This window comes from Marmota monax, unplaced genomic scaffold (genome assembly GCF_021218885.2).
Source record: "Marmota monax isolate L192 unplaced genomic scaffold, Marmota_monax_Labrador192_F-V1.1 WCK01_AAM20220418_F8-fsc00024, whole genome shotgun sequence".
In the NCBI taxonomy this organism is placed as follows: Eukaryota; Metazoa; Chordata; class Mammalia; order Rodentia; family Sciuridae; genus Marmota; species Marmota monax.
Window position 1 is genome coordinate 36,364,588 of NW_026695224.1, and position 20,792 is coordinate 36,385,379.

General features: G+C 56.4%; 2 protein-coding genes across 2 annotated transcripts; both read left to right on the plus strand.

Moving 5' to 3' along the window:
• The first annotated feature begins 107 nt into the window (after positions 1-107).
• Positions 108-9,141, plus strand: Mc1r (melanocortin 1 receptor). The gene is made up of 2 exons (XM_046434748.2): positions 108-6,107; positions 7,721-9,141. Coding segments are annotated over exons 1-2 (942 nt in total). The 5' UTR covers positions 108-5,166; the 3' UTR covers positions 7,722-9,141.
• Positions 9,142-9,229: 88 nt separating this feature from the next.
• On the plus strand, positions 9,230-18,443 carry Tubb3 (tubulin beta 3 class III). The gene is made up of 4 exons (XM_046434746.2): positions 9,230-9,378; positions 15,452-15,560; positions 15,994-16,104; positions 17,045-18,443. Exons 1-4 carry the CDS (start codon positions 9,322-9,324, stop codon positions 18,118-18,120), a joined length of 1,353 nt encoding a protein of 450 aa, XP_046290702.1. The 5' UTR covers positions 9,230-9,321; the 3' UTR covers positions 18,121-18,443.
• Positions 18,444-20,792: the final 2,349 nt, after the last annotated feature.

Here is a 20,792-nt window from a genome sequence, read left to right on the forward strand (position 1 = left end):
GTTTCTTCCCTGCTGCAGGGGCTCCTCCTCCAACACTCAGCTCCACCTCAGCACTCAGGAGTCAGAGCCAGCCCTGGCCCACGTGCGGCCCACACCGGAATATGGACACAGGGCTCCAGGGGGATCCCTGGTGGTGTGGGATCTCCAGGCTTGTACTGAGAAGAGGTGTCTGCATGGCTGGCCTTCAGGTCACAGCCCAGTTCTTTTCGAGCAGTTGGGGATAATGTGGGGGGGGGTCCCTCAGCTGGACGCTGCGGCCTCTCCAAACTTGCGAGTTTTGAACTTTCTGAGCACACATTCTACCTTGGAGCCCCAGCCCCAGCCCCAGCCCCGTACTGTATTAGGAAACTGGAGGGCTGAGACGCAGCTGAGGGGTAGAGCACTGGGCTGGCATGTACAAGGCTCCGGGCCCCATCCCCAGCACAGCAGGGAAGGAAGGCAGGAGGGAGGGGAGGGGAGGGGAGGAGACAGGGAGAGAAGGAAGGAAGCTGGGAAGCTTCAGGGGCAGTGTCCAGAGGTGAAGGAGAAGCCCAAAAAGCAAGTTTAGGAAGAAAGTTGTTGAGGCAGATTGGGGGGTCTATGACAGGTTAATGGACATTTGTTCTGGGGATAACTGGGAGCTCCAGTAAGACCCCCAGGTTGGCTCACAGCTGGCCACACAGCCAGTGCACACCAGAGCCTCAGTGCCATTGTGCCTAACCACTGGAGGGACAGATCATGTGACCCAAGCCAGGCATGTTGGCCACACCTGTAATCCCAGCGACTCAGGAGGCTGAGGTTAGGGCTAGGGATGTAGCTCAGGGATAGCATGCTTTTCAGTCCCTAGTAACCAACAAATGAATATCCTGTCTAGTTCTGGAAGGGTCAGGAAACTGAGGGGTTGTGAGCTGTGCCAGTTCTCTCCTGGGCCCCCTTCACAGTGCTGATCTTCTGCCCCAAGAGGGGCCAGGAAGAGGTGCAATCCCAAATTTTAATGTTGGCCTAACGGGGTTTGGTAGGGGATTGCACCCATCTCCAGGTTGGGCAGCACCCGAGCTTCCACAGCTGGGGTGGGCTTGGGGGGGGGGGAATCTACTGAAAAGGGTTTGTTCTCTGAAAATGACAGGCAAGCAGGGTACCCTTCCTCTTCCTGCCTTAAATCCAGATATCTGATATCTGGAGCCACAGCAGTGATCCTGCATCCAGGAGCCAGTGAACTCTGAAATGAACGGCCAGCACTCTAGCATTAGTGAAGCAGAGAGAAGGGCCCTGGGCTTGAGGGACCGGCTCAGCTGCAGGCCTGCTTCCTGAGGCCCTGAGCCCACAGCACCTCATGGTGCCACTTGGGCTTAAGCAGTGCTACAGCTGAGCACTCTTCTAGAGTTGCTCACGTCTCTGAACAGCCACGAAGGCCTAGCTGCCAAGCAGGCCTGGCTCCTCTTTGGACCACTCGGCCTCAGCAGGAGGCCCTGGGTGATGGGCAGGGTGGCTGACCAGCTGTGGCCTTTCTCACCGGAGCTAGACAAGGTGGGCACCCAGGAGCAAACCTCCCTGTCACCTTCCAGACAGGGACTTCAGAGGAGGCTGACATTGCCAAGATGTGGCCAGCACCCTTCCTGAGAAGCTGTGCTTGGGCATGAGGGTCAGGTAGTGGCCCCACTATCCCCGTGTGGGGCAGGCCTGCTGTGCACTGCCCTCCTGTGGGAACCAGGATACTCTGTGAGGGCCAAGTATGTCCATCTGGGGCAAGACTGGGAGCTGCACTGGGCGCCAGGACATCCAGGTCAGGGCACACTCAGCCTTAGCACCATCTGGCCTCATCTGGGCACAGACAGCCCGAGGCTGCTCTCTCCACTTTCCCTGCTGTCACAAGCCAAAAGGTGACTGTCTCCAGCTCAGCTGTACTGGGCTCCTTCCCACGAAGCCTGCAGCAGGAGTGTCCAGTGAGGTCCAAGACAGGGAGTCCTGAGGCAGGGTTGTCTTGTTTCTTATGCCTGCCAACTGGGTCTCGTGGGAGGAAGGATGTGGTCACCTCTGCCAAAGGCTACCCCAGTCTCATGCCTTTGAAGTCTCAGGCTTGGCAGAGGAGGGATGGGGAGAAACATCCCTCTCAAAGGCCTTGTTCATGGAAGTGGAAATCCACATCCCTGTTAAGGGGCCCTGAAGCAGGGGGCGGGGGCGGGCTGCCCGCCGCTGCCCCGAGGTGCACAGTGGTCTGCAGCTGCTGCTGCCTGGGCTGCACGTGGCTTTGGGCCAGTGCTGCAGCACAGCCCTCGTGCTGGAACCCGCTCCCCTGGGCCATTCTCAATGAGGGGCAGAGGTCATGGAGGCAAAGAGCTGAGCTCAGGGTATGGCAGTATGTGGGCCCTGTTCTCCATGCGGGCTCTCCGTGGAGGCTTGTGGGACTGGTGAGCTGCCAGAAAGAAGCAGTCCACCAACATGGAAAACGGCCAGATCCACTAAGGATGGACACCTTGTGGCACCAACATTGCCCCTTGTTCCCCAGGGGATGTGCGCCAAGCCTCCAACGCCACCTTGGGCCGTCCCGAGTAGCTGGAAGCTGTCCAAATGCCAAGCATGATCTGCTCACATAATGGACACCACACGGTCTAAGTGGGAGGATTTTAATTACCTGCAATAAAAAGGATGAATCTCAGTGTGAGTCAAAATACCAACCAGAAGGTTCCATTTATATGACATTCCAAGAAAGGCAAAATTCACCTGTGGTGTTGAGGTCAGGACAGTGGCTTGCAAGAGCAGGCAGGAAGGGACCTGAGGCTGTTCTGGCGCGGGCCACTCTGCAATCTGTGGGTCTGGGTGCTGCTTCCTGGCTGTCCTCAGGCTGGGGAAGCCATCATTCTGATGTTTGTCATCTGTGGGTTTCCATCTGTGTTGTACTTAAGTGCTCCACAGTAAACACGAGGAGTTGGTGAGTTGCAGGGTGGGGTTGTAAGGAGAGTCCCACCAGGGTTAGTGGGCACTGTCCTGTGCTTTCACACACTGGTGTTCGGGCATGGTGTGGCCCGAGGCTGTCTGGCAGTGGGATAGATGAAGGAGTGAGAGAATGGATTCTAACACACGTACTGCAGAAACAAGTGCTTTCAAAACACCTCAGGGTTGCTAGGTGCAGTGGTCACACCCATCATCTCAGTGAGGCCATGAGGCTGTGAGGCCAAGGCAGGAGGATCACAGCTTCAAAGCCAACCTTTGCAATTTAGCAAGACCCTGCTTCAAAATAAAATTAAAAGGGCTGGGGGTGTGGTCCAGTGGTAGAGGGCCTCTGGGTTCATTTCCTAGTACAGCCAATAAATAAACACACAATAAATAAAAAAAAGGTCTAGGGATATAGTTCAGTGTCAGAGCACTCCTGGATTCAATCCCTAGTACCACAAAATAGAATCTAAATATTTTTTTTTTAAATGGGCTGGGGATATGGCTTATTGGTAGAGGGCTTACCTAGCATGTGCGAGACCCTGGGTACAGTCTTCAGTAATGCAAGACACAAACACATCTTGCCCGAGAAAGTGCTGGGGCACCCTGGAGAGAGCCTAGCAGATACCCAAATGGGAGCAGGACTGCCTTCCCCACCCAGGCAAGGGCTGTAAATGGTTCTCAAGGTTCCATCCCTGGCTGTGGCCCACTAAGGCCAGAGACAAGAGTGCCCTGATGTGGTCCCCAGCTCCAGGTCCTGTATGCCCACAGCATGAATGGGGGTGCCACCAGGGAGGGGTAGGCAGCTGCAGCTGGTGCCCCAGGGAGTGAGCAAGTCCGCATGGTGACAGGTGCTGGTAGACCTCAGCAGGATGCATCTGGCCAGCCGCCAGGAGAACGGCCCCCCACAGCCCCAGCAGCGCTACAGTTGGGGGCTGTGGCCGCTCTGGCATGGCAAGGTGCTCCTGTGGGGTACGTCTAGTGCTGACCTCTGCTCAGGCTGTGGCTCCTGCCTTGCCAACTGTTTCTTGAGATTTTGATCATTTTACAAGTTCTCAGGATGCAGGTGTGGCTCTGGTAGAGCACTAGCCTTGGGCTCCACTCTCAGCAAAAATTTAAAAAGAAAGAAAGATGGGGCTGGGGTGGTGGCTCCATGGTAGAGTGGCTGCATAGCATGTGTGAGACCCTGGGTTCCACCCTCAGCACCGCATAAATAAATAAAAAGGTATTGTCTATCTACAACTGAAATTTTTAAAAAAATATTTAAAAAGGATGAAATTTATAAAGCCAGCACGGTGGTGGACAATTCAGGGCGCCCCTGCCTACAAAAATAACAACAAAGGGGCTGGGCTGGGGCTCAGCGGTAGAGCACTCTGTCAGCACATGCGGGGCGCTGGGTTCCACCCTCAGCACCACATAAAAATAAACACAGGAAATAAAAGTATAAAAAATTTAAAAATGCCCCAGAGGCGACGTGCCTCCTGCCTGGCAGGGTGGGCTGGCAGCTGCTCCCACCATGAAGCAGAGCCCAGTGGCACCAGGGAACGCAGGGAAGCCGCGATGAGGCTGCAGGAGAATTAGAAGTTTCTCAGAAGGGGGCGCAGGGGGGTCCTCAGAGGCAGGACTGATGACGCAGGGGCAGGAGCACGGGGAAGGTCAGCATGGCTTTGACCCCGCGCTGTGCCCAGGGGTCCTTGGGCTCTGGCGCCTGCTGGGTGCCGCTCACACCCCTGGCGGCCGGTCCCGGGGTGCTCACGCAGCTCAGTCGCACGCCCATCATGTGCCACCCTCTGGAGGAGGGGCTCCGCGGACAACTTTAAAGAAAGGCTCCATTCTTCCTGGGACCTCAGCCTACCCCTGGCCCAGGGAGGCAGGAGGCCAGGCAGAGTTATCAGAGGCAGGTGACCTAGAGGCTCCCGGAGCAGATGATGTCCCCACCAGAGCAGCCTCCAGAGAAGAGGTTGGCAGTGCAGTGGATGACCAGCTTCATTGGCACTGTGAACTGAGATTCCGGGAGCAGAAGGTCCACACCGCAGAACTCAGGGTCCCAGCCAGGAGGTCTCTGGACTCTACTGGGGCCATGCCTAGGCCAACCTTTGTCCAGCCAGGGAGAGGGTGAGTGCGAGTGTGAGAGTGGGATGGAACAGGACAGGTGTGAGTGACACCCGACGCACCATGAGCTGAGCTGGTGCCTGGAGCCTGACACAGTGGAGTCTGGGACCCTCCATCCGCCCCTCCTGCTCTGAGGACAGGACTATGCCTGTTCAGAGGAGGCTCCTGGGCTCTCTCAACTCCACCCCTACGGCCACCCCTCAGCTCCGGCTGGCCACCAACCAGACGGGCCCCCAGTGCCTGCTGGTGTCCGTTCCTGACGGGCTCTTCCTTGGCCTGGGGCTGGTGAGCTTCGTGGAGAACATGCTGGTAGTGGTTGCCATCGCCAAGAACCGCAACCTGCACTCTCCCATGTACTGCTTCATCTGCTGCCTGGCCCTGTCTGACCTGCTGGTGAGCACCAGCAGTGTGCTGGAGACTGCCATCTTCCTGCTGCTGGAGGTGGGCGCCCTGGCAATGCCAGCCGCTGTGGTGCAGCAGCTGGACAATGTCATGGACGTGCTCACCTGTGGCTCCATGGTGTCCAGCCTCTGCTTTCTGGGGGCCATTGCTGTGGACCGCTACATCTCCATCTTCTATGCACTACGCTATCACAGCATTGTGACGCTGCCCCGCGCACGGTGGGCCATCGTGGCAATCTGGGCGGCCAGCATCCTCTCCAGCACCCTCTTCATCACCTACTACAACCACGCAGCTGTCCTGCTTTGTCTCGTCACCTTCTTTCTGGCTATGCTGGCACTCATGGCAGCTCTCTACATCCACATGCTTGCCCGGGCGTGCCAGCATGCCCAGGGCATCGCCCAGCTCCACAAGATGCAGCGACCAGTGCACCAGGGCTTCCGCCTGAAGGGTGCTGTGACCCTCACTACTCTCCTGGGTGTTTTCTTCCTGTGCTGGGGCCCCTTTTTCCTGCACCTCACCCTCATCGTTCTCTGCCCCCAGCACCCTGCCTGCAGCTGTGTCTTCAAGAACTTCAACCTGTTCCTGGCCCTCATTATATGCAACTCCATTGTGGACCCTCTCATCTATGCCTTCCGCAGCCGGGAGCTCCGCCTGACCCTCAAGGAGGTGCTGCTGTGCTCCTGGTGAGCAGGGAGGGTGGCTTCTGGAATCAAGGCCGGGATGCTGGGCAGAGTAAGACAAAGGTATCCAGTGGCCCGAGTCCTGTGTGGCCTTGGATAGGCCCTTCCCTTCTTGGTCCCATTTGCCAAAGGACAGACTAGATGATCTCTAAAGGTGTGAAAGCACAGACCGGGGACAGGAAGAGGGGTAAGTGTGACCTCCAGAAACCACCCCCTCAAATGAAGTTGTGGGAAATGGAGGAAGTTGGGGAGGGGAGGGGCTTGGTTACTGGGCAGCAGGGGCAGATCCTAGGATCCTAAAGAGACATTCTCTGTCCTAGGGATTTCTGCTTCTGCCTGTGACTAGGCAATGCCCACCATCACTTGGTTCTTACTGCCAGCTCTTGGGGCTTGTGCCCTCAGCAGCTGGGACAGGAAGCCATGGAAAAGGGACCCTGCTGCTGTTCAGGGCCTCAGGAGAAAGGGCTTTGTGAGCAGAAAGATCCAGCCACAGCTGTGCAGCAGGCTGCTTTCAGAAGTGAGCTAGGGGACTGGATTTGCAGAATGGGCCTATTGCACAGGGGTGTCCACCAGAGTGGGGCTGAGCACCCAGCCAGTTTGCAGGCTCAGAGGAAACCCGAGAGTTGGGAATCCAGCACCACACTCACCCCAGGCATGGGGATCCAGCAAAGGCACGCTCTGGCTGCAGGAGAGGCTGCCAGTCTGAATCAGTGGCCAGTGCCTGGGAGTGCAGGGCCAGGAAACAATGGGTAATAATGCTGTGCTCAGGTGCTGCCTCACCACCACCTCCTGGACTCTTCCAGAAGCTGCTTGAAATCTGGGTGGAGGGAAGGCAGGGACAGTAGTTATGATGGGGAGAAAGGAATCCCAGAAATCATGACTGTCTACCCAGGGGAGGAGACCACAGTTCCAGAGGCCTCCAGTGTCCATAGGAAGAGTGTATCGACTTCAGGCCTCAGCTCCTTCTTGGCCATTTGTCTCTCTGTGGCTACAAACCGCAATACAGAGCCAAGGACACGTGTTCAGCAGCCCCTTCCCCCAGTCACCTCCATGGTGACAAGACTCATACTGCCCAGAATGCCTCTGGCCCAGCTCTACACTGGCAGTAGCAGCACCACCCAGTCCCAGCCCCTGAGGTGCAGACGGCTGACCCCAGCCAGAGCATGCCCCTTTCCTGGCCTCATCCCTGCAACCCCACAGCTATGGCACACAGTGAATGGGACCATCCTCATCTACTATGAGATGCCCAGAGGGGCCTGTGGCCCCGGGGTGGAACAGGGATTGGGGTCTTTTCTCTGCTAGTCACTGTCCTCCTGGGAGCTGGGTCAGTGCTCTGCCAGCCCTGGGGAAATTTTTAGACAAGGCCTCTGAGGACGGGGTGAGGTTGTCTAGGGACTCAGGATGTCCAAAACCGAGTCCAGGGCAGTGGGCATCTTGGGGTGAACTATACTGCTTGGTTTTAGAGAGAGTTGTGGACCCCTGTGCCCCTCTTCTGAAGAAAACTGGGCTTCTCACTAAGCCCACCTAATTTTCCTGCACAGACACTGGACATCAGCAGACCTCCTCCCTGGGGTAGGCTTGGTGGGAGCTATCATGTCCTGTTAACCTTCTCCCAGACAGGTCTAGTAAGCAGCCCCCACCACGCTGTCAGCTGCAGCCCAGACTGCTGGTTCCCGGCAAGGCCAGTCTCTGCTGGGAGACAGAACAGTGAGTCAGCCTTCAGCCTGGCACCAGAGCCCTCTGGGGACAGAGGGGGAGCTGGCTTGGTCTGATGCCATCCTGGCAGAGAGGGAGTCCAGGCCTATGGATGGTTCCAAGCTTCTTCCCTTGCTCGGACAAGGAGGCACAGCCAAATACTCACCCAGGACTCCTTGAATGGGGACAGCTGGAAACCAACCACGGAAAGCCACATCATGGACAAACTGTGGGGGAGGGGCGTCTCTTGAGAACAAAAGACCCATTTCTATGCTTGCCAAACCAGGGAGCTTCTCCCGAGAGAGGAGAGAGACGCAACTACAACACACAGCACTCCTGCACAGAATGGAGGGCACAGGCGCCTGCAGCTTGTTCTCAGCTGCTGGCTTTGAAGTGAATGATGCTTGAGGGTCTACACACTGTGGTGCTGCCTGAGACCCTTCTTAAGGGATTTCTGTCATCAAAGTTCCATGAGGACCTCATTATAAGGTGTCATTGGAATATCTAACCCTAGATGAATATTAAACCAGCAGTATGTATGAATAGAATGATGCATGGCAGATGCATCCTCTCCTTCCTCTTCTGACAGTCTCCTTAAGTAGGTGGTTCCAGATGGCTCCAGGTCCCCTCCCTACCCTCACTTATACCAAGAGTTCAAGGATACAGGTGACATCAGGGAATGGGTCAGAAACTGCTGTCCTCTGTCTTTTGCCCTGGTAGGTCCAGTGCCTGGCTTATGTACCTTTAGGACGATTCCTGAGGCGGATATTCATGGAGCAAGGGCTGCATGCCAGGCGCTGGGAATGCCCAGGAGTGCAATGCCTCCTCATGGCCACCCTCGGGGAGGAAGGGCAGGTGGCACCTTCCGTTGCCAGGTCAGGGACTCTGAGTTGCATACATCACCTGCTGCCCTTCTGTTCCCCTAGTCTCCTAACTCGGATGTTTCTGGGTCCTGTCTGAAGCTCGCTTTCTTGCAGGTGGCCTGCTTAGTGGGTTCCTGCCTCGCCCACCCCTACAAACCTGGCAGAGACCAGAATACCTTGTCTGCCACAAGATAGGGATCCAGGAAGACGGGGGTTTGTTCCTAAGCGGATGAGAAGAAAGACCCTACTCACAAAGCCTCAGGGTGGGGCTGCAGCAGTGGTGGAACCCAACAGGGCAGCTGCCTCGGGGAGGGATGTCCAAGGGCCCAGGGGAGCTCTATTGTCCTCCCTGGAGTCCCCACTCGCACAACCGGACCCTCTGGGAGCCAGCCCCTCCTTTCGGAGGCGCCGGGCCCGGCCTAGTCCCGGCGGCGGGAGTAGGAGCCGCATTGCGCGGGCGGAGCCGGGATGTGCGGTGCTGATGCTGCAGAGCCGGTGCCGCATTCTGCGGCGGCGCCCTGGGATTGGCCGCGCCCGCTGATGTCAGGCCGGCGGGGGCGGGGCCGGCGCTATAAGAGCTGGTGGCGGGGGCCGCCGACCCTCTGCAGCCCGCCCGACTGTCCGCTTGCGCTCGCCGCCGCCCGCCAGACGCAGCCAGCATGAGGGAGATCGTGCACATCCAGGCCGGCCAGTGCGGCAACCAGATCGGGGCCAAGGTGAGGCCACGCGTCGCCCCCGCCCGCCCTGCATCCCGGCGCTCATCCCGGGGACCCCCACGGCGCGGCGGCTCCGGGGAGCGAGGCGTGGTGCACCCCGGGCTGCACCCCGCGCCGCTCCCGCCGCTCCCAGCCCGGAACAAAGGGATGAGCGCGGTACCCCGCCGGGCGGCAGGGGCGTCGAAATCCTCGCCCTGTGATTCCCACCCGCGCCTTTCCTCTGCCCCTGCCCAGGTGACCTCGGCCTGTTGGCGGGCAGCCCACGCCAGCTGCTAAACCTCAGCTCCATCTACACCTTCTCCCTCCCCCCGCGGCCTCAGCAGGCCTGCTGGGGGGACTGTCTGGGCGTGGCCCTCTTTGGGGCCGCACCTTAGCCTTGAGTGAGATGGATAGGTTGAGCAGCTTTGGGTGGGGCTCTCCCCCAAAGCTATGATGATTCCCTCTGCCCAAACCTCCACTGAAAGAACGGGATGTCCTCCAAGGGACAGAGCCGCCCTCCTGTCCCCAACCCTGTTCTGAAAACCCTGGCTTCCTAGCCCCACCCTATTCCTTTGTTGGAGGAATTGGGTGACCTTGGTCCAGAACTGGACTCTTCCCTCAACCCTGCTCTTTCTGGACAAAGGCCCGATACCTCCCTGGACGGCGCCCACCCAGGGTCTACTCCTGCAGCTTGGACACTGGGACAAAGGGTAGCTGCAGGTGCGGGGGCTGCAGCCTCCCTCTGCATTTCTCCTTGTTAGTTCACCTCACAGATGTCGAGGCTGAGGCAAGGAACGGTTTGGTGTGCGCCTCTGCAGGGAACTTCAGGTGTCCTCATCCCCACCCGGACTGTGAGATAGCCGTTCCTGTCCCCAAGTCCTGGAAGGCTGTCCCCTGCCCAAGGTCACACAGCAGGTGGAAGGCAGCTGGCTGACCCCTTAGCTCTGTCCCTTGCAGAGCTGGGGCTTGGGCTGGGGGGGTGGAAGGGTCTACCCTTAGAACAACAGTGTGGAGGGAGGTGGCTTTGTCAGGACCGAAGCCAGGGACCCAGCTCAGGGTTGCTGTGGAGCTAGTTCCCAAGAGGGCCTTGGGGGAGATAGTTCCTGGAGGGGAAGGGGTCGGACCAGAACTTCCCCTGGAGGCTGTTGCCATGGTAACCAGGCAGGAACAAAAAGCTAATTACAATGGGCTGGGGCAGCCACGTGGCTGACATGTAAATTGCAAGTTTGGCTCTAGGGTGGAGATGCCTCTGAAGGGGGTGGGGCAGTACGGGGAGATCCTCTAATCACCAGAAGAGACATCTGTGTCCCTCTAGGAGGGATACTGGGGGAGGGGAGGCTTGAGGGCTGGGGTTCTCAGATCTAATCAGGACTCCTGGGGCAGTCAGTGACAGCTGCCCTGACTTGATGGGAGGAGCTGAACACTCCTTACTGTGGTCACAGGGACCAGGCCTGCTCTGAACATCTGCTCCTGGGAGGGTCAGAGGTCAGTGCTGGGTGGAGAGGATTGGCAGCCCTGAGGCCTGCCTGGTGACCCTGCTGCTATTGCTAGGCCTGGCCCAGCACTTCAATCCCACAGGCACACATTAGACAAAAGCTCAAACAGTCAAAAGTCTACACCCACAGTCTACACCCACTTCCTTACGCAGCCTACAGAGTGCTGGACAGTGTCTACGGACACTGGACTATGGATATTAGGTTTGCTTCCTATTTTTATTCCTTTTGAGTTGTTTTTATTAATGTATGTTTGTCTAAAAACAATTTCCCCTGCTGGGCGTGGTGGTGCATGCCTGTGATCCCAGCAGCAGCTGAGAAGACTGAGTGAGGCAGGAGGATCACAAGTTCAAAGCCAGCCTCAGCAATTTAGTGAGGTCCTAAGCAATTTAGCAAGATCCTGTCTCAGAATAAAAAAAATTAAAAAGAGCTGGGGTTGTGGCTCAGTGATTAAGCGCCCCTGGGTTCAATCCCTGGTACCAAAACAAAAACAATGAGAAAAAAATATTTCTGGCTGGGTGTGGTAGCGCAGCCTCTAACCCCAACTATTCCATAATTCCCAGTTGAGGCAGAAGGATCCCACCTTTGCGACCAGTTTGAGCAATTTAGTGAGACTCTGTCTCAATAAAATAAAAAGGGCTCGGGATGTAGGTCAGAGGTAGAGCACTTGCCTGGTGTATGGAAGGCCCTGGGTTCAATCCTCAGTACTTAAAGGGGGGGGGGGGAAGCAAACAGAGGCAAATTTTCGGAGGAGGGGGGATACTTTGTTTTTCCCTTCTCCCCTTTGTGGTGATCAGTGATCAGTGTGAAGCAACTTAGCACTTCTCTTGTGCAGCCCCCCAACCCTGCTCTCAGGGGTCCTAAGCTGGAGACCCCTGGGCAGGGCCCTGTGTGGAGGACTCATCTGCTCAGCATCTACCCCAGACCACAGGAAATTTCCTGGCTATTGTTGCTGGCCCCTGGTACAGCGGGAGCTAGGTCCCTGCCATGGGCCGCGGTGGGATCAGGAGCTTTTCACCTGCCCACTAGCTGCAGGTGGGCCAGGGGCTGCTTTCCTCCTCCCGGGTCCTGGGTGGGCCAGGCTCAACACAAAGGGCCGCGGACTCCAGGAGGTGCCCGGCTGGGGTGGGTGGGCGGAGGAGGGATAGGGTCAGTGGCCAGGAGCGAGCACTCCGGAATGGCAGCAGCAGAGCCGTAGTGATTTGTGGGAATCAGCACCGTCGTCGTGGTGGCTTTGTTTCTGTCATCTTGAAGGCTGTGGCGAGGTGGGCATCGCCCGCCCCCAGGATGAGAACACCGCAGCTCCGGGAAGCTGAGTCACTTGTCTGGGATCACGCCATGGGCAGGGCAGGGCAGGAATTTTAAATCCAGGTCTTGCAGAAGTGGCGTGGTCACGGCACCGTGGGCGGGGACTCACCTACCCGCCCCCGCCCCCCGCAACCACCAGCAGACGAGCCAGGGCTCCCCCTGGCTCCCTCGGCTGGGTCCAGGCCCCAACCCCACTCTCCTCCCCTCTAGGGCAGGGCAGCGCTGGACCCCGCCTGCAGTCCTCTTTGTCTGCGCCCCACAGAACGCCTGAGGCCTGGGCGACGCCCCTCCATCGGGGCTGGGCGGGGCATCAGGGCGGGGCCTGCCCTGTAAGCCAATGGGAGGGGGATGCCCCCCCTTGCCCTCTGGGGTCCCGCCCCCTGGTCCTCGAGAAGGTTCGGGCTGCGGCCAACAAGCTGGGGTCGCCAAGCGAGGCTGGGCCCAGAACCCAGGACCCATGCTGCGTCTGGCCGTGTCTTTTCTGTGATGATGCTACTTGATTTTCAAAGTCCTATTGCTCTGATTATTAAACATCTTACATAATGTTCTTTACTGATAAGACTTTATTTTAGATGATTTAATCCGAGTGGCAAACTCAGGGGAGCTGTACCACTGAGCTGCATCCCAGCCTTTTTCTTTGATTTTTTTACTTTGAGTCAAGTCGATTTTATGAGTTGCTGACCTCAGACTTGCTCTCGTCCTGCCTCAGCCTGCCAAGTCCCTAGGATCACAGGTGTATGCACTGTGCCCAGCGATTTCTTACTAACGAAAAAATGCAATGGTTGATATATTCTTCCTGTGAAAAGTTGAGACACTGCAGAGTCCGGTGGCTTAGATCTGTAGTCCCAGCTGCTGGGAAAGGCTGGGGAATAAAGAAGATCACTTTAACCCAGGAGTTCAGGGCCAGCCTGGGCAACATATTGAGGCTCTGCCAAAAAGAGCAAAGCACTGCAGATGAGGAAACATTTTTCCCTTCTTGGTCCTACTGTCCAAGCCCAGACACAATTTTCTGTTCTTCCGATCCATTTTATTTAAGTTACCTGCACATATGGTTTTAAAATTTTAAATAGCACTGAAGACCTTGTTACCAGTGAAGCCCACATCCGTGGAAGGCTTTCTTGTCAAGGCTGAGCCAGTCGCTTGTGGGTATCATTGTCTGTCTAGGTTGAGGCTGGTGTCCTCTCTGGGGAGGGCTGCTTCTCACTGGACATGTGGCGACCACTGACTGAGTTGCGTGCACTGTCACACACACACACTGTGTTGAGCTCCTCTCACTTCTGCAGATACTGGTGAGTGGTGGCCCTGTAGCCAGAGGCTGGGGCCCTCCAGACTAATGGATCAAGGGCCCTGGCTCTGGACGGTCAGCAACCAAACAGTTCTTTAAGACAGCCTGCAGGGTCAGAGAAGAACACCTCTAAATGCCTCCAACCCATCTGTGAAAATCAACACATACTTATTGCTAAGACAACAATAAAACTTAGTAAAGACAAAAGTACACAAGAGGGAAAGAAATCCAGTCTCATCCTTGCTGAGAGGTGACCCCTGAAAACAGTCTCTTGGGATAAGCTGCCAGGAAACATTTTTCCTGATTTTTATTAGTGAATGCTTTCTTCATACTCTTTGGAGTTTTTAAAATTTTATTTTTAACTAATCTTACTTTAAAAGCCAATGTGTTCATGTGACAATTCCCACAGTACCAAAGAAGAATAGTCTGTGAAAAGCAGTCTCTCTCCCAGCCCAGGACCCCAGGCACCGCTCTCTGTGTCTCTCTCAGAGACATCCAAATATAGAGAAGCACATGCAAACTGTTCTCTTCCACCAGCACATGACTCCGATGTAGAGGCCCTTTGTTCCCAAGGCTTCGCACCAGTAACTCATCTGGAAGTCACTGCAGCCCCGAGGAGGCGACGGGAGGGGCCTCACAGCCTACATCCTTGGAGTCTTACACATGTGACTTAGGAGGCAGATGCTGTGCCCCAAGGAAGTGTCCCTGGGATGAGGGCAGACTTCTTCTGATGCTCCCTCATCCAGGGTGTGTGCCAGCCTGTGGGCTAACAGTTCTGCATGGTACTAACCATCTGCCATGAACTGTTAATTTGCTTTGCATAGATTAGCTCACTGTATTCCTACAGATTTGTTATCAAGCTCACTGTACAGACTGCACCAGGGCACAGAGAATCCTGGTGACCTGCCTGAGGTCACACAGCTGGGAAGAGGTGGGGCCAGGCTGTGAGTCCTCAATCATGGTGCTACTGCACAAGCCCTGTGCTACCTACCCTGCTCCGCTGCAGGTGTGGGACCAGAGTTTGAGAAGCACTGTGTGTTCCCGCCCAAGGTGGGTGCAGCAGGTGGTAGGGCATGAGCCTTAGCCTTGCCAGGTTCCATGTGGACGGCCAGGTGAGGGTGGCCTGAGGGAAGTTATTCCCACATGGGACCCCAGTAGCCCAGCTGCAGACTCAGTTGGGGGTGCTTGCTAACACTGGCTCCCAGGGTCCCTGTGGGTCTGCCTGGCTAAGACAGTGTTTTGGTCAGTTTTTGCTGCTGTGAATAAAAAGACCTGAAAAGAACAATTAGAAGAGGAAAAGTTTATTTGAGGCTCACAGTTTCAGAGGTCTCAGTGCATAGAAGGCTGGCTCCATTCCTCAGGGCTCAAGTGAGGTTGAACATCTTGGTGGAAGAGTATGGCAGAGGGAAACAGCTCACATGATGATCAGAAACCAGAGAGAGATTCCACAGCCAGATGCAAAATATATACCCCAAAGGCATGCCCCCAGTGACCCAACCTCCTCCAGCTAACCCAATTAATCCTATCAGGGGATCAATTCACTGACTGGGTTAAGGCTATAACCCAGTTATTTTTCCTTTAAGCCTTCTTGCATTGTCTCACACGTGAGCTTTTAGGGGACAACTCACAATCAAACCATGACAGGCAGGGCTGAGCCCCAGCACTGGACACTGCTTACTCTGATGCCAAGGGCCACACATAGTGGCTAAAGGATGTGACAGATCTGGGCCTGCTTTCCCTTGTCTGGAAAGAAGGAATAATATAGCCCAGGAAGTGTTATCTCCTTGCCCATGAGTGCAAAGCTGGGTCTGGGAAACTGGTTTATGGGGGCTGAGCCCTGGTCTACCCCTGGGCCCCCGGGGCAGCCTGGTCATGCAGGCAGTGGGTTGTCTGACAGGTGAGAGCACAGGGTTTTCCTACTCATAGGCTGTGAGTTATAAGGCCCCAGGTGGGTGGGTCCTAGCCTTGGATGTGGCTGCTCGCTGACTCTTCTGTGCCTCCCTTGCAGTTCTGGGAAGTCATCAGTGATGAGCACGGCATCGACCCCAGTGGCAACTATGTGGGGGACTCGGACCTGCAACTGGAACGCATCAGCGTCTACTATAATGAGGCCTCCTGTGAGCACCTGCCTTTGGGAACCGGGTGCCTGGGTGGGCAGAGTCCTAACACCTCTGCCTCCACTGGTTGGCCCAGAGGCTAGCAGGTGTCCTGGAGATTGGGCATTCATACTCACGGAATGAAAATGTCAAGTCAATTGACAGCCAGCACAGAGTGAGGTGCAGACCTCTGATGGCAAAGAGGGCAGGTGTACAGTCCAGAGGAGCAGGCTGGGGGAGGGCCCAGAGCCCACTCACTGGAGGGCTTGGTTGGGGGCTGTTTGGTAACCAGTGCAGAGTGATTTCCATAGCAAACTGGTGAAATATCAACCTGCCCACAGGGATGCACAACTTGACTGCCATCTAAGGTATCAACCATTTTATACATGGCAGGATTTAGAAGGAAGTGAGGAGCCCTTGAGACCCACATTACTGAGCCCCCCTCTCCCCTCAGCTCACAAGTATGTGCCTCGGGCCATTCTGGTGGATCTGGAGCCTGGAACCATGGACAGTGTCCGGTCTGGGGCCTTTGGGCACCTCTTCAGGCCTGATAACTTCATCTTTGGTAAGTTTCTCCTGCTACATATGCACTTAGGGCCCAGCAGCCTGGGCAGGTGAACCCACATTGCAGAGGGGGTGAGTCAGAAACAGGATAAAGTCTTTTGCTGGGACCATACAGGTTGGAACTAATCTTTCCAGTTTATACTTGGGTGCTAGAGGCCCAGAGAAAGGATTCTGTGTGGGAAACACCACTCTTGCATTTCAAGAAGAATGAGGAGGGCTGGTGCTGTGGCTCAGAGGAAAGAGTGCTCGCCTGGCATGTGTGAGGCACTGGGTTCAATCCTCAGCACCACATAAAAATAAAATAAAGGTATTATGTCCACCTACAAGTAAAAAATAAATGTTAAAAAAAAAAGAAGAATGAGGAGTAAAAATACAAGTAAGTTTTTGGAATCATATGGAACTGGTGGGACAGAAGTTGAGGGCCTCTAGGGGACTCTGTTTATGAGCATGTGGCAAGAGGTCAACATTCCTGTACTCACACAGATGCAGGAAGAGGTCTCGCCTCACTTCCTGAGCTACCAGGGACTGTGGGGTGGGAGGGAAGGTGAGCTGGACACCCAGGTTGCGCTTGTGAGACAACAAGGCACTGGACTGACCCCAGAGTCTCAGTTGCCTGTCCAGAGTCCCCAGCACTCAGTTTCCATGGCCAGGGCCCACAGGTGGAGAATGCCCTGCAGGGAATGCACTTACAGAAAGCAGGCAGGGCTGGGGATGTGGCGCAAGCGGTAGCCACTCGCCTGGCATGCGCAGGGCGCTGGGGTCGATCCTCAACACCACATAAAAATAAAAAATAAACAGATTGTGTCCACCTAAAAAAATAATAAAAAATATTTAAAGAAGAAGGCACCTCCTCTGAAGTCCCTCTGCAGTGCTCGGGCAGGTGCTGGTCTGGGCTGCAGACCCTCGACCCTTGCCTGTCACCTCCTCCTCTTACCCCACAGGTCAGAGTGGGGCCGGCAACAACTGGGCCAAGGGCCACTACACGGAGGGCGCAGAGCTGGTGGACTCGGTCCTAGACGTGGTGCGCAAGGAGTGCGAGAACTGCGACTGCCTGCAGGGCTTCCAGCTGACCCACTCGCTGGGCGGCGGCACGGGCTCGGGCATGGGCACGCTGCTCATCAGCAAGGTGCGAGAGGAGTACCCCGACCGCATCATGAACACCTTCAGTGTGGTGCCCTCGCCCAAGGTGTCGGACACGGTGGTGGAGCCCTACAACGCCACGCTGTCCATCCACCAGCTGGTGGAGAACACGGACGAGACCTACTGCATCGACAACGAGGCGCTCTACGACATCTGCTTCCGCACCCTCAAGCTGGCCACGCCCACCTACGGGGACCTCAACCACCTGGTGTCGGCCACCATGAGCGGGGTCACCACCTCGCTGCGCTTCCCGGGCCAGCTCAACGCCGACCTGCGCAAGCTGGCCGTGAACATGGTGCCCTTCCCGCGCCTGCACTTCTTCATGCCGGGCTTCGCGCCCTTGACCGCCCGGGGCAGCCAGCAGTACCGCGCGCTGACCGTGCCCGAGCTCACCCAGCAGATGTTCGACGCCAAGAACATGATGGCCGCCTGCGACCCGCGCCACGGCCGCTACCTCACCGTGGCCACCGTTTTCCGTGGGCGCATGTCCATGAAGGAGGTGGACGAGCAGATGCTGGCCATCCAGAGTAAGAACAGCAGCTACTTCGTGGAGTGGATCCCCAACAACGTCAAGGTGGCCGTGTGCGACATCCCGCCGCGTGGGCTCAAGATGTCCTCCACCTTCATCGGCAACAGCACGGCCATCCAGGAGCTGTTCAAGCGCATCTCGGAGCAGTTCACGGCCATGTTCCGGCGGAAGGCCTTCCTGCACTGGTACACGGGCGAGGGCATGGACGAGATGGAGTTCACCGAGGCCGAGAGCAACATGAACGACCTGGTGTCCGAGTACCAGCAGTACCAGGACGCCACGGCCGAGGAGGAGGGCGAGATGTACGAGGACGAGGAGGAGGAGTCCGAGGCCCAGGGCCCCAAGTGAAGCCGTTCTCAGCTGGTGCCGGGCCACTGCAGCCAGGGCCAGGCAGCAGCGTCCGGCCCAGTGCCGCGGAGCCACAGTGCTGCCCCAGCTTTGCTTCCCAGGCCGCAGCACCCCAGCGCTCTGACGCTGTCCTTCAGTATTTACGGCCAACCCCACCCCACAGGAGTCCACTGGGCTGTCCTCCCACTTAGGCCATGTCCATGTCGTGTTGCTCATTGTCTCTTTAGTTGTGGCTCCAGGCCTGATGTTTTATGGTTTGTTTTGTTTTTTACTGGTTTGTGTTTATATTTTGGGGGATACTTAATAAATCTATTGCTGTCAGATACCCTGCCTGGTGCTAGAGGTTTTTTTTTTTTTTTCATTCTGGAAAGTCTGGTTCAGAAGGGTGAGGAGAGGTGGCAGTGTGGCCCAGATGGGGACAGGCCATGGTTCCCAGGCTGGCATCTGACCCAGGCCTGTTCTGGAAGCCAGGTGTGTCGAGGGCACAGCCCTGGGAGCTCCTAAAGTGGGGAAGGAGAGCTGGAGGAGGACCAGCCAGGCCTGGGTGAAGCCCTGTCCCTGAACCCCAGTGTCTCCTGGGACTCAGGAGGAATCCCACACTTGTCCCAGGCCCCCCTCAGGGCAGCTCAGGCTCAGTGCTTCTCTCTAATCACCCCCTGGTCAGTGCAGTAACTGGCTTCAGACCTGAAGCCTGAGACCCGATCTAGGGAGGCTAGGAAGGGAGCCTTCTGGAAAGGTCCTGGTTGGGGACAGTGAGGTGTGATGGCTCCCTGCACCCCCTGGTGGACGTTTCTTGCAGCTGCAGGAGGCCCAGTGTCCCGTGACACTGGCACCCGAAGAGGGCTTTGTGGAAGAGATGCTCACCCACATCCCATCTCCTCCTATAGAGTAAGAAGTCAGGTTGGAACTGACTTTTTGAAGCCCAAAGAAGTCAACTGCCCAGGCGCCCATGGTGGGTGTGTGCCGGGTTTCTGTTCTCGCGACTAAAAGGCTCAGGGTTCGCTCCAGTTGAACAGGGCTGACTGGCTGTGCAAAATAACCACACAAGAGACAAAAATACCTTTTTCTTTGGGGTCGCTGTGACGGCTCCTCTGACCTTAAGGGTCTGCAGAAAGAGAGCGAGAGCACGGGCTGACCCCTTTTGTTGAGGCAAGGGGTCAGGTTTCAGGGGGCTGAGTCTATCTTCATGATGTCCACTGTCAGCAGGTTGACTGACACCTGGGTAGGCCACACCCAAGGGCACAGTAAGAGGAGGGGACACACACAAGGCACTTCCATGGAAGATTCTATCCTAAACAGGGCAAGGGGTTATATTACAAAGGAACAGGTAAGCGTAGCTCCACCCATGGGGCTGTAGCAAGATATACCCATGCACGAGACACGGACCCTTGGACCCAAGAAGATGGGGAAAGCTCTGACACATTTCTGTGACTGAGCGCCTCAGCACCTAGCCGGGGAGTATGACTCAGTCACTTGTAAGGTTGGTCTCCCACAGGTGTGCATTGCTTGCCTGGGGCAAGACTCCATTTTGCCTCCCTGTGGCCCCTTGTCTGGTAAGCCAAGGCATGTTGTCAAACCCAAATGCCCTGTACTCTGCTTGGCGGTACCCCAGAAGTGGCTTCCACGTAGGCAGTACCTTTTCACATCACCTTCATGCAGCTTTGTGTGCAGAAGAAATGAGACTGAGGGGGCGGCTAGCTCTGGCTTCCGAGCAGAGAACTTCAGTTCTCTGAGGGCCACGCACCTCTGGTTCTGGTCCTAATGTAGGCTGGGCTCTGGTGTCCAGCGCAGATGGCAACACAGATGTGCAGGTGATGTCTCAGCTGTCACTGTGTGACAAACCACTCCAAACTTAACAAAATAGAGTTTATCCTGTTAACCAGGTGACTTTTGACGCCCCACGGTGTTGGCTGGGATGACTCAGAGCCCGAAGCCGCACTCTTGAGACTGACATCCGCTGGTCACCAGCTGTGCACAAGGCACGGTCTGCCTGTTCTCCATGCAGCCTATTCCTGACCACGGTGGTCTCGTGTGGGCCAGATTACATGCAGCTGCTTCCAAGGGCACCAGGCCCTCCTAGGGCCAAGTCAGAAACAGGCCCAGTGTCACTGTGCTGTGTCCAGTGGGCCGGCCCAGATGCCCAGGAAGGGACTGCACAGAGATCCAAGAGGTGTCCCAAACAGTCTGGCACACACTGAACTCCACATGTCCTGACCCCCTCCCCAGGCCCGTGTACCCACTTTGGTGATGCCTACTGTCTTCCAGGTACTTGGGCCAAATCTTAGGGTTTCCTTGGGTGGAGGAAAACCCTTCACCTCACAGCAGCTGTGAAGCCATAGATAAAGCCCAGAATCCCCAGTGTGTCTCACACCTGCCGCCAGCAAATCAGGTGGCTCCACATTAGAGTTTGGATCTTAAATGTTCCCAAAAGGTCATGTGCTGAAGGCTGGCTCTCCAGCCTGCGGCACTTACTCCTGGGAGGTGGTAGAACTTTGAGGAAGTGGGGCCTTGTGGAAGGATGTTAGGTCACTGGGTGTGAGCCCTTGAAGGGGACATTGGGACCCAGTTGCGTTCTCGCTCTTTGCTTCTGCTTTCCAGGTGACATGGTGAACAGGTTTTCTCCACCACAGGCTTCCACCGTGAGGCTCTGCCTTAACACAAGACCCAAACAA

Excerpts from the sequence above, each read along its gene's own strand:
- Mc1r (XM_046434748.2), top strand. The coding sequence starts at position 5,167 with ATGCCTGTTCAGAGGAGGCTCCTGGGCTCTCTCAACTCCACCCCTACG.
- Tubb3 (XM_046434746.2), top strand. The coding sequence starts at position 9,322 with ATGAGGGAGATCGTGCACATCCAGGCCGGCCAGTGCGGCAACCAGATC. Across the intron at positions 9,379-15,451 it reads GCAACCAGATCGGGGCCAAG|TTCTGGGAAGTCATCAGTGA; the intron begins GTGAGGCCACGC and ends CCTCCCTTGCAG. Across the intron at positions 15,561-15,993 it reads CTACTATAATGAGGCCTCCT|CTCACAAGTATGTGCCTCGG; the intron begins GTGAGCACCTGC and ends CTCTCCCCTCAG.